The 12304-nt window shown below is 39.1% G+C and overlaps 1 protein-coding gene across 5 annotated transcripts in view; it reads right to left on the minus strand.

Moving 5' to 3' along the window:
* ppp4r4 (protein phosphatase 4, regulatory subunit 4) overlaps window positions 1-12304 on the minus strand; it is a 143964-nt gene that overhangs the window by 8849 nt on the left and 122811 nt on the right. For 4 of the 5 annotated variants that reach the window (XM_014145076.2, XM_014145077.2, XM_014145078.2 and 1 more), the window contains 7 exons: window positions 11062-11100; window positions 8722-8793; window positions 7215-7278; window positions 5412-5492; window positions 4912-5002; window positions 4568-4626; window positions 1281-1488 (listed from right to left, as the gene is read on the minus strand). In XM_014145076.2, coding sequence (XP_014000551.2) covers window positions 1281-1488; window positions 4568-4626; window positions 4912-5002; window positions 5412-5492; window positions 7215-7278; window positions 8722-8793; window positions 11062-11100 — 614 coding nt within the window. The remainder of the gene's footprint in view (window positions 1-1280; window positions 1489-4567; window positions 4627-4911; window positions 5003-5411; window positions 5493-7214; window positions 7279-8721; window positions 8794-11061; window positions 11101-12304) is intronic. The other variant, XM_014145079.2, reaches the window with a different exon arrangement.

Genomic DNA, 12304 nt, shown 5'->3' on the forward strand with positions numbered 1-12304 from the left:
AAATTGATAAATTGGGTGTTAGCATTAACAATATGAAAACAGATTAATCTTGCCCTGTGACTGACTAAAGTTGAAATTATCGCCATATTTCTTACACCTATCCCATCCTTTCAGATCTACACAAGCGCCAAGGGGCAGTGGTCACCAACGTGGTCCTGGAGCGCTAAAGGGTCCAGCACTGGCACACCTGATTCTACTAACCAACTGCTTATCCAAGGTAAATCAGGCGTCTCAGTGCTGGAACAAAAGCCTGTCCACCTTGTAGCTCTCTAGGGCAGTGCTCTCCTATGCTGGTCCTGGGGACCCACAGTGTACTTCGTAGGCTTTTTCTCCAGCACCTACACACCTGCTTTAACTTATCTCCAAAGCCAACCACTTTATTAGGCAAATCAGGTTTGTTAGTGTTGGGCGAGAACAAAAGCCTGTAATCCATATGGGTCTCTCCTTGGACCAGGCTTAGTGACCACTGGCCTAGAGGGTTGACTTGACCAGAGGCTGTAAGGGGTGGACTTTGAGTAACCCTATTTCACTGCTACATCACTATGTAAACAACGACTGTATAAGCAGGGTAAACAGTTGCAAGTTACATTTTTAGCAGCATAAAATACTAAAAGTTAATTGGTTTGTCCCAACTCTGTCGCTCTAAAATGCATTCATTTAATGTTTTATCTCTTTCCTCGGAATTAAGTTGTTCACAGGAATGTCTCACTTGCTAAATAGTAACAACTCTCTACTATTTGGAACCTGGGGTGTATTTCCTTCACTGCAGTTCCAAAAAGTCACTTAAGACTAATATCAAAGAAGTCACGCTGAAAGATATGCCGTTCAAGTTGGTTTTGATTGTGTCAATGCAAAAATCACTGACATAATTTGTGTACTCAGAGGTAAAATAATGCATCGGTGTGGGATGGTGTCTATTGCAATTTCCAAAATCCATTTAATTTGGTTTGGATTTGGTATGGTTGTGGATTCACTCATAGTGTAAATCATGAAGGAGCCAACAAGCTATAGGTGTGAGTGCAGATATCTAAACTTGATAAACTAACATCTCCTATTGAACCTGGGGTGTATGCATTAGTTCACACCGTAGAAAAATGTTTTTCAACGAAAACCAGAGTTTCATATTGGACAAGTTCAGGTAGCACCCTCCCTGTTTCAGTCTGTTTGGTTCCTAGTGAACACATCCCTGGCTGGCACACAGTTTTTCAAACGGTGATGCCATAGTAAAATAGGGTTATTGGAATTGGACGGAGGACGATGAGTGCTGAGAGAGGACCTACATGGAGAGTTTTCTGGACTGGGTGTCCTTGCTCCCGTTGGTGGTGCGGTGGTCCAGGGTGCTGCTGCGGTGCTGGTGCGGGTGGTCCACCAGGGTGTTGGGGGTGTTGCTGCGGATAAGGACGGGCATGGAGGAAGCCGAGGGAGTTGGAGACAGCACTGACGACGCTGCTGCCACGCTGAAGTGGTGCGACCGCAGAGCCTCGTCCGCTGCAACACACACAGGAAGTGATGAGGTGACTGATGATGTGACAGAGTGGAAAATTTGGATTTAAAATAATTGTTTATTTATGCTAATTTAGTTGACAGGGAGAGAGCACATGCTCCAGGGCTCTCAAAATCAGGGGTTTGGAAGGTCACCTGAGTCTGTATGTATGTAGGGATAGTTCACTCCAAAAATTAGATAGGGCTGATCTTTTCTGTCATTTGGCATTTAGATCTGTACATTTCTCCTCATGCTTATAATCTGATGGGCTGGAATGTGGACACCATACCGATTGAGGTTTTCAAATGGTTATCAAGGAATTGTGTTCAAATTTCTGTATTTATTTATTTAATATTGGCACTAAAATCAGATGAGTTGCACTAAAATAAGATGAGAGTTGCACTAAAATAGGAGTTGCACTTACAAGAATGACCCAGCTTTTTGGGGTGTTGCATTACTTTAACAGAAGGTTCACACATGGTTACATTTAATTTATTGTAATATTCTAGGAAGGTTCTACGAATGGTTTGACATTGGGAATGTTCTCAAAAAGTTCAGAGAACTTTAAGAAACAATGTTCTTCTGAGGGACTGTTTCTGTGGAAATGTCAGTACTTTCAAGATAACGTTTCCAACATGGTTCTTTTTGAAGTCATGTTCTCAAATTGTTCAGAGAACTTTAAGAAACAACATTCTTCTGTGGGAATTTCATTACTACCACAGAACATTCCACTAAAAGTTCCCATGTTTAATGTAATATTTTTACTACATTCTGGGAACATTCCAAAAAATTGTGTGACTTAAGCGATGTTCTCAGAACGTTCAGAGAATGTATATTTCATGTCAGTTCTTACCAATATTCTGGGAATGTTCTAAAAAATGAAATTCTACACATTAACATCAAACTTTAAAGGTCCAATGCAGCTGTTTTTATCTCAATGTCACGACTTCTACCGAAGTCGGTTCCTCTCCTTGTTCGGGCGGTGTTCGGCGGTCGACGTCACCGTTCTTCTAGCCGTCACCGGTCTTCTAGCCATCGCCGATCCATTTTTCATTTTCCATTTGTTTTGTCTTGTTTTCCCACACACCTGGTTTTTCATTCCCTCATTACGTGTTGTGTATTTAACCCTCGGTTCCCCCCATGTCTTTGTGTGGTATTGTTTGTTTGTAAGTGCTTGTGCACATGTTGACCGGTGCGCGTCGGGTTTTGTACCCAAGTTGTTATTTTCTTGATGCCGTTGGTTTAGGAATTAAACTGCTCCGGCTATTACCTAGTTCTGCTCTCCTGCATCTGACTTCCCTGCCACCAGTTATGCACCCCTTGCACTCAATATAAAATCATTTTTGGGTAACCTTACTGTGATTGTTTTCAATTGAAATGGTCAAAAATAAACTTTTGCTAGGACTGTCTGGGAGTGGTCTTCGATGCGAGGGGAAAACTGAAAACTAGCTGTTATTGGAAGAGGTTTGGAATTCTTTCTTCCTGGTGATGTCACCAGGCAGGCCAAAACTCCATCCCACCAAAACAGCCTGAAATATCAGGCAGTCTATTCAAACAGGTCTTACACTAAAAGGGCATTATCAATTTTCACAATACTATTCTAACCTCATATTGTGGAAATATATATAAAGCACAGGAAATCACATTTTTGACTGCACTGGGCCTTTTAGATTTTGTTCTCAGAACAGGAAAACTTTCCATAAAAACCACAAGAATACTTTTGTAACTTTCACAGAATGTTATAAGAATGTTATTTAAAAACAAAACCATTCCCTTTCTCAGCTTCAACAAAACTCTATCCTTCAGTATATTTTGTTAAGTGTGTTCAGGTGCGTTGGCCCCGCCCACTAATTGGCCACACCTGATATTAATGAGTGAATAAACAAAAATGAACAGCTTTGTATGCGTAACAAAACATGGCATGCTGGTGCCAACCTGGTGGCGCAGTGGACTAATTCCATGGATAGAGAAGATAAATGTAAAATGTTAAGTAAAAATACTTTAAACTACTCTTTAAGGTATCTGTACTTTACTATTTATATTTTTGACAACTTTTACTTCACTACATTCCTAAAGAAAATGATGTACTTTTTACTCCTTACATTTTCCCTGACACCCAAAAATACTCGTTACATTTTGAAGAGAACATCCCTGGTCATCTCTACTACCTCTGATCTGGCGGACTCACTAAACACAAATGCTTTGTTTCTGAATGATGTCTGAGGGTTGGAGTGTGCCCCTGGCTATCTATAAATTAGAAAAACACGAACAATTGTCCCATCTGGTTTGCTTAATATATGGAATTTGAAATTATTTATACTTTTACTTTTGATACTAAAGTAAATTTTTGCAATTACATTTACTTTTGTTACTGTAGTATATTTAAAACCAAATACTTTTAGAACTAAAACTAAATACTTTTACTAAAGTAGTATTTTACTGGGTGACTTTCACTTTTACTTGAGTCATTTCCTATTAAAGGTATCTTTACTTTGACTCAAGTATGATTATTGGGTACTTTTTCCACCACTGATGAAAAATGTATGTGTTTGTATGATTAATGCCAAAGAAAATTAATTTGTGTGTTTAGAGTTTAAAAACATTAACCCAAAATAAGTCTTATTCAGTGAAAGTTTAATTAAAGGAAGTTATAAAAAAAAAAAAACTTTAAATTTAGTTCTTAGTGTTAAGAAAATGTTGAATAATAACCATAAAACCTTTATAACATGTAGAGAATGTTCTCAGAATGTTATTTCAAATAACCTATCATTTCCGTTCTCAGAGCGTCAATAAAACCTCCCAGGAAAAACGTTAAAGTAACTAGAGTAAAACATTCTCAGAACCTCCCTGCAAACTAAAAACAAACTGTTGTTTTTTGGTCGCTTTTGTTCTCAGAATGTACTTTTTTGGTTTTTGTTTTACCGGTTAAGAAATTTAGTGCTTCGTTCCCAGAACTAATTTGAAACCAACAACACAGGTTGGTTCCCACAACTTCCAAGGAACTAGCTGGGAAGCTACACTAAAATAGGATGATTTGCACTAAAATAGGATGAGCGCTGCACTAAAATAGGAATACTTGATTACCATTCATAGGAAGCAAGTTCTTCCCTTTTCCAGGACAGCTTCCTGAATCCTTGACCTTTCTGGGGAGGAAAAGCAAGATGGAATAACGTGTCAAGACAATAACAAGTGGCTAAAACGTATATGTGGTCCCATAAATATAAATGTTCCTGGAATGTGTGTGTGCGTGCGAGATTTATTTTCTTAAAATAACAATCGAAAAGCAAAGCTGTTCCTATAAAGAGTATTTCTTTAAAATATATCCATACATTTATGTTTGATGAAATACATTATATCAAAATATATTTCAGCAAAATTATATAGTGATGTTTTGGGTTAGGGATATGGTTGGACAGGGTACTACTTACAGAGTTTTGTCTGGATTAGCCATCTTGGGTGTAGTAGGGTGGCTGCTAAGCGACCGACTCCGTGCCAGTTTGGCCTTCCTCAACTCTTTACCTGTAGATTCACCATCACCATGATCAAACACTATCTCCACCAAGTTGAACAGGATAGCTTTTTGGGTCATATGTTTTTTGTCTTGATTCACTGTGAGTTGAAAGCGCTTTGTCGTGTGCAACAATCTGCTACTGTTGCTGTAGGAACAGAGTTATCAAAACCCCTTACGCTTATGCTAGAATGGCATATACATTTCTATCCATGGTCAAGGAAGTGGTTTGGTAACACTTTACAATAAATTAAATCTTCATAAATGTGTGTTTACAAATAATAAAATACAAATGTATTAATTGTTCATAAAGAGTTAATGAATGCTTATTAGTATAAGGTATTGCCAGTGTTTCTCTCTCCCACGTTGACAAATTTCCCAATTGGAAAAATAAAGATATTGATTGATTCCCAGTCTTACCGGAGGAGGTGGACAAAGTGGCCCCGGACGTGGATCCAGACAGGCCCTTGGTCCCTGACAACCCTGTCTTACTGTCCCTCCCTGCCAACACAGCCACCCACACAGTCACAACATGTCACAGGGCACCATGTCTCAATGAATTTGAGATTAGTGTATTAACTATAATACAGTTGAAGTCGGAAGTTTACATACACCTTAGCCAAATACATTTCAACTCAGTTTCAACATTTCTGACATTTAATCATGTCTTAGGTCAGTTAGGATCACCACTTTATTTTAAGAATGTGAAATGTTAGAATAATAGTAAAGAGAATGATTTATTTCAGCTTTTATTTCTTTCATCACATTCCCAGTGGGTCAGAAGTTCACATACACTCAATTAGTATTTGGTAGCATTGTCTTTAAATTGTTTAACTTGGGTCAAACGTTTGGGTAGACTTCCACAATAAGTTGGGTGAATTTTGGCCCATTCCTCCTGACAGAGCTGGTGTAACTGAGTCAGGTTTGTAGGTCTCCTTGCTCGCACACGCATTTTCAGTTCTGTCCACACATTTTCTATGGGATTGAGGTCAGGGCTTTGTGATGGCCACTCCAATACATTGACTTTGATGTCCTTAAGCCATTTTGCCACAACTTTGGAAGTATGCTTGGGGTCATTGTCCATTTGGAAGACCCATTTGGGACCAAGCTAACTGATGTCTTGAGATGCTGCTTCATTTTTCAAGCTCATGTGCCATCAATTTTGTGAAGTGCACCAGTCCCTCCTGCAGAAAAGCACCCCCACAACATGATGCTGCCACCCCCGTGCTTCACAGTTGGGATGGTGATCTTCGGCTTGCAAGCCTCCTTCTTTTTCCTCCAAACATAACGATGGTCATTATGGCCAAACAGTTCTATTTTTGTTTCATCAGACCAGAGGACATTTCTCCAAAAAGTACGATCTTTGTCTCCATTTGCAGTTGCAAACCATAGTCTGGCTTTTTTATGCCGGTTTTGGAGCAGTGGCTTCTTCCTTGCTGAGCGGCCTTTCAGGTTATGTCGATATAGGACTCGTTTTACTGTGGATATAGATGCTTTTGTACCCGTTTCCTCCAGCATCTTCACAAGGTCCTTTGCTGTTGTTCTGGGATTGATTTGCACCTTTTGCACCAAAGTACGTATCTCTAGGAGACAGAACGCGTCTCCTTCCTGAGCGGTATGACGGCTGAGTGGTCCCATGGTGTTTATACTAGCGTACTATTGTTTGTACAGATGAACGTGGTACCTTCAGGCGTTTGGAAATTGCTCCCAAGCATGAACCAGACTTGTGGAGGTCTACAGTTTCTTTTCTGAGGTCTTGGCTGATTTATTTTTATTTTCCCATGATGTCAAGCAAAGAGGCACTGAGTTTGAAGGTAGGCCTTGAAATACATCCACAGGTACACCTCCAATTGACTCAAAGGATGTCAATTAGCCTATCAGAAGCTTCTAAAGCCATGACATCATTTTATGGAATTTTCCAAGCTGTTTAAAGGCACAGTCAACTAGTGTATGTAAAGTTCTTGACACACTGGAATTGTGATACAGCGAATTATAAGTGAAATAATCTGTCTGTAAATAATTTTTTGGGAAAATGACTTGTGTCATGCACAAAGTAGATGTCCTAACCGACTTGCCAAAACTATAGTTTGTTAACAAGAAATTTGTGGAGTGTTTGAAAAAAATGAGTTTTAATGAATCCAACCTAAGTGTATGTAAACTTCCGACTTCAACTGTATATAGTAAAAATCTCAAAGCAGATGTGTGATGTGTGTGGGAACGTACGTTTCTTTTCCGTGTGTTTTTCACTGGTAAGCTTGGCTTCGCTCTGCTGTCGCTCTAGCTGTTCCTGTGGTGGACGAGAGAAGCGACTCAAAGGGTTAAAAAAAAAGAAACAAAGGCAGTTATTACAATCTGTAAAATGTAAAAACAACTGTGACATATTTGTCATCTTAGAGGGCATGTTTTGACACAATAACATTATGGTAGCTAGCAAAATAGTGTTGATGCAGTTGCTAACTAACTGTAAATAGCTTTAGCTAGCTATCAAACTAACTTGGCTAACGGTGGGGCCAACTATTTATTATACTGTAATATCATATTTATTTATAGTTCACTAGCTAGATACTGCACGACTCTTTACTAGCTAACACAATGCTAATACAATTATAGGTTACTAATAACCTTAGGTTATAGATTAAAATAGTTTTACATGTTGACGTTTGTGACGTTTCTTCTTTCCAAACATATTGTGCCTTGTACAACCAAGCCCATATATCCCCTTCAAAATACCCATTCCTTGCTGCTTGCAGCTATATTTACAACTAGGAATTGTGACAAAATAAACTATCACAACAACCAGGAATAGATACCAAGGATACACACACACTATAGACTTTTGACCTAGTTTTGAAGTCATAATAAAGTTAGTGTATTCTTTCATTGACTAGATGCCAAAGAAAATGACAACTGCTACAGTGCCTCAGAAGACAAAGGAATAGGCTATACACTAAAGCAGTGATATTCAAAAGTATTGTATTTTTGGTGAACCAAAATATAAGAGTACAGATTACTGTATGGGACAATATGAAATTGTATTGAATACATTTATTTATTGGTTTGCTTCTATTTTGAAAATGTAATAATTGAAGGTTATTTGTTTATTTACTGATTTTAAGGTTGTGTCATAAGATTTGGGGTGGCTTCGTGAGAAATTCTTGCCAAAGAAATGGGGTCCCCAGAAATTCTAGCTGAAAAGAATAGGGCCCGCGCTGAAAAAGTTTGAATACCACTGGACTAAAGCAGGGTGCTAGAGGAACTGAATAACAGAACATCAATCCATCTCTTTATAAATAAAGAGAGTCAAAAAAGCTTTCTGAAGAAAGAAATGAAAATAGATTATTTGAAAAGGTTAATTCATGCAAATATATGCACAAGTATGGAATGTTAAAAATACCAATAATGTTCTGAACAAAGACGCATGTTTGCTTGTTTTATTTTCCACTAATAATAAACTGACAGTGCTGTACGCATAAAGGGGGCTTATAAAATATTGGTTCTACAAATAACAAAAACAAGGCGATGTTTGATGACAGTGCTCGGTATTGACAGGATGGTGTAAAATCCCTCACCATCTTTAGAAGAGGGTTAATAGTACGTACACTAACAAGCTTAACTTGTGTGTGTGGTGCTACGAGTTACTGCCCCAAAATCTACATTGTATAAAAATAACTCCTGGCACACGATTGGCAAAATCCTGTGTGCAGGAGTTATTTTTATACAAGTCCCTCACCATCTCCAGCAGTAGTGTCTCTTCCTTCTCCTTCTTCTGGTCTAGTAGATCTCTCTCGTGTCTCTTATGGTACTAAAATGGAAAAGTACATATTAGACTGTATTCAAATCAGACCTGTGGTAGCACTTCCATGTTGTAACAATAGAAGGCAACATTTAGGGATAACAGAGCTGTACACAGACCACTTGACTTTTTTCACATTTTATAATGTTACAGCCTTATTCTAAAATAAGGTAAATAAAAAAATATCCTCAGCAATCTACACACAATACCCCATAATGACAAAGTCAAAACAGGTTTTCTGCAGCATTGAAAGTCCCCAAGAACACAGTGGCCTCCATCATTCAGGCCAAAGAGTTCAATCTTGGTTTCATCAGACCAGAGAATCTTATTTCTCATGGTCTGAAAGAGTCTTTTTGTGCCTTCTGGCAAACACCAACCGGGCTGTCATGTGCTTTTTACTCCCCACAGCAAGATGCTGCCACCACCTTGCTTCACTGTAGGGATGGTAGCAGGTTTCCTCAAGATGAAATGCTTGGCATTCAGGCCAAAGAGTTCAATCTTGGTTTCATCAGACCAGAGAATCTTGTTTGTCATGGTCTGAGAGTCTTTAGGTGCCTTTTGGCAAACTCCAAGCGGGCTGTCATGTGAATTTTACTGAGGAGTGGCTTCAGTCTGGCCACCCTACAATAAAGGCCTGATTGGTGGAGTGCTGACGGGTTGTCCTTCTGGAGGATAGATTTATGGTCACATTTGCCAAATGGAGGGCGAGGGAGCGCTTTGTATGCGTCTCTGTGTGTGGAGTAAAGGCGGTCCAGAGTTTTTTTCCTCTGGTTGCACAAGTGACATACTGGTAGAAATGAGGTAAAATAGGATTTAAGTTTGCCTGCATTAACTAGGAGCGCCGCTGCTGATCACTAGGAGCGGCGCTTCTGGATGAGCATTTTCTTGTTTTCTTATGGCCTTATCCAGCTGGTTGAGTGCGGTCTTAGTCCTAGCATCGGTTTGTGGTGGTAAATAGATGGCTACGAATAATATAGATGAACTCTCTTGGTAGATAGTGTGGTCTACAGCTTATCATAAGCTACTCTACCTCAGGCAAGCAATACCAGACGTAGCTTCTCTTCTCTGTCCTGTCGATGCATGTAAAATCCCGCCAGCTCTATATTATCCGTGTCGTCGTTCAGCCAAAACTCGGTTAAACATAAGATATTACAGTTTTTAATGTCCCGTTGGTAGGATAGTCTTGATTGTATAGCATCCATTTTGTTTTCCAGTGATTGCACGTTGGCCAATAGAACGGTTGTAGTGGAGGATTACTCACTCGCCTACGAATTATCAGAAGGCAGCCCAACTCCCGCCCCCTTTTTCTCCGTCTTTTCTTCACGCAAATGGGATACTCATTAAAGAAAAAAATCTTTGTGCAGTTCAAGGTGAGTAATCGCTGTTCTGACGTCCAGAAACACATTTCTGTCATATGAGACGGTAGCAGCAACATTATGTACAAAATAAGTACAAAAATAAGTTACAAACAACGTGAAAAAAACTAACAAAATAGCACAGTTGGTTAGGAGCCCATAAAACAGCAGCCATCCCCTCCGGCGCCAATCATGTCAAATCAATTGAATTTACCAACCTGGGACTCCATTCAAGTTGAAGAAACATCTGAAGGATGATCAATGGAAACAGGATGCACCCGAGGTAAATTTCTCATAGCAAAGGTTTTGAATACTGATGTAAATAAGGTATCTGTTTATTTTTAGTACATTTGCAAACATTTCTAAAAACTTGTTTTCGTTTTGTCATTATCGGGTATTGTGTGTAGATTGATGAGGAAAATATTTTATTTAATTAATTTTAGAGTAAGTCTGTAACAAAACAAAATGTGGAAAAAGGGAAGGTGTCTGAATACTTTCCGAATGAGCCTGGAGCAAATTAGGGTTAAATGCCTTGCTCAAAGGCATGTTGACAGATTTTTCACCTTGTGGGCTTGGGTATTCGAACCAGCGAACTTTCGGTTACTGCCCAATCTGCTAACCGCTAGGCTACCTGCTGCCCACCATATCAATACATGTAAAATAAATATAATAAATTAAAATGTAAATACAACTGGTGACACCTCGTCATTTTTTGGAGAGGTTTTTGAAACGACAGCATTATGGTAGCTTGCAAGAGTGTAGAAACGGTTGCTAACTAACTGTAAGCAACTTTAGCTGGCTAGCTAAACATCTTAGCTGTGGGGCGAAACAATTCACTCATGCTTATAGGACATTGCTATCTGCTACATAACCATTCTTCCAAGTATTCTAAAAAGAGTGAAGAAAGTAAGGGATTACTTACAGGTTCTGTGATGTCCATTTTGTCCAATTCCAGCACTGTCTAAAAAAAATACAAAAAATTATATACATATATATATATATACACACACACACACACACACACACACACACACACACACACACACACACACACACACACACACACACACACACACACACACACACACACACACATATATACTACAGTTCAAAAGTTTGGGGTCACTTAGAAATGTCCTTGTTTATGGAAGAAAAGCAATATTTTTGTCCATTAAAATAACATCAAATTAATCAGAAATACAGTGCCGACATTGTCAATGTTGTAAATGACTATTGTAGCTGAAACGGCTGATTTTTAATGGAATATCTACATAGGCGTACAGAGGCACATTATCAGCAACCATCACTCCTGTGTTCCAATAGGCACGTTGTGTTAGCTACTCCAAGTTTATCATTTTAAAAGGCGAATTGATCATTAGAAAACCCTTTTGCAATTATGTTAGCACAGCTGAAAACTGTTGTCCTGATTAAAGAAGCAATTAAACTGGCCTTCTTTAGACTAGTTGAGTATCTGGAGCATCAGCATTTGTGGATTTGATTACAGGCTCAAAATGGCCAGGAACAAATAACTCGTCAGTCTATTCTTGTTCTCAGAAATGATGGCTATTCCATTCGAGAAATTGCCAAGAAACTGAAGTGGAGTGGGAGGCCCTGGTGCATAACTGAGCAAGAGGACAAGTACATTAGAGTACATTAGAGTGTCTAGTTTGAGAAACAGACGCCTCACAAGTCCTCAACTGGCAGCTTCATTAAATAGTACCCGCAAAACACCAGTCTCAACGTCAACAGTGAAGAGGCGATTCCGGGATGCTGGCCTTCTAGGCAGAGTTGCAAAGAAAAAGCCATATCTCAGACTGGCCAATAAAAATAAAAGATTAAGATGGGCAAAAGAACATAGACACTGGACAGAGGATCTCTGCCTAGAAGGCCAGCATCCCGGAGTCGCCTCTTCACTGTTAACGTTGAGACTGGTGTTTTGACGGTACTATCTAATGAAGCTGCCAGTTGAAGACTTGTGAGGCGTCTATTTCTCAAACTAGACACTCTAATGTACTTAAATGATAAACTTGGATTAGCTAACACAACGTGCCTATTGGAACACAGGAGTGATGGTTGCTGATAATGTGCCTCTGTACGCCTATGTAGATATTCCATAGAAAATCAGCCGTTTCCAGCTACAATAGTAATTTACAACATAAACAATG

This window comes from Salmo salar, chromosome ssa15, assembly GCF_905237065.1.
Source record: "Salmo salar chromosome ssa15, Ssal_v3.1, whole genome shotgun sequence".
NCBI classification, from domain to species: domain Eukaryota; kingdom Metazoa; phylum Chordata; class Actinopteri; order Salmoniformes; family Salmonidae; genus Salmo; species Salmo salar.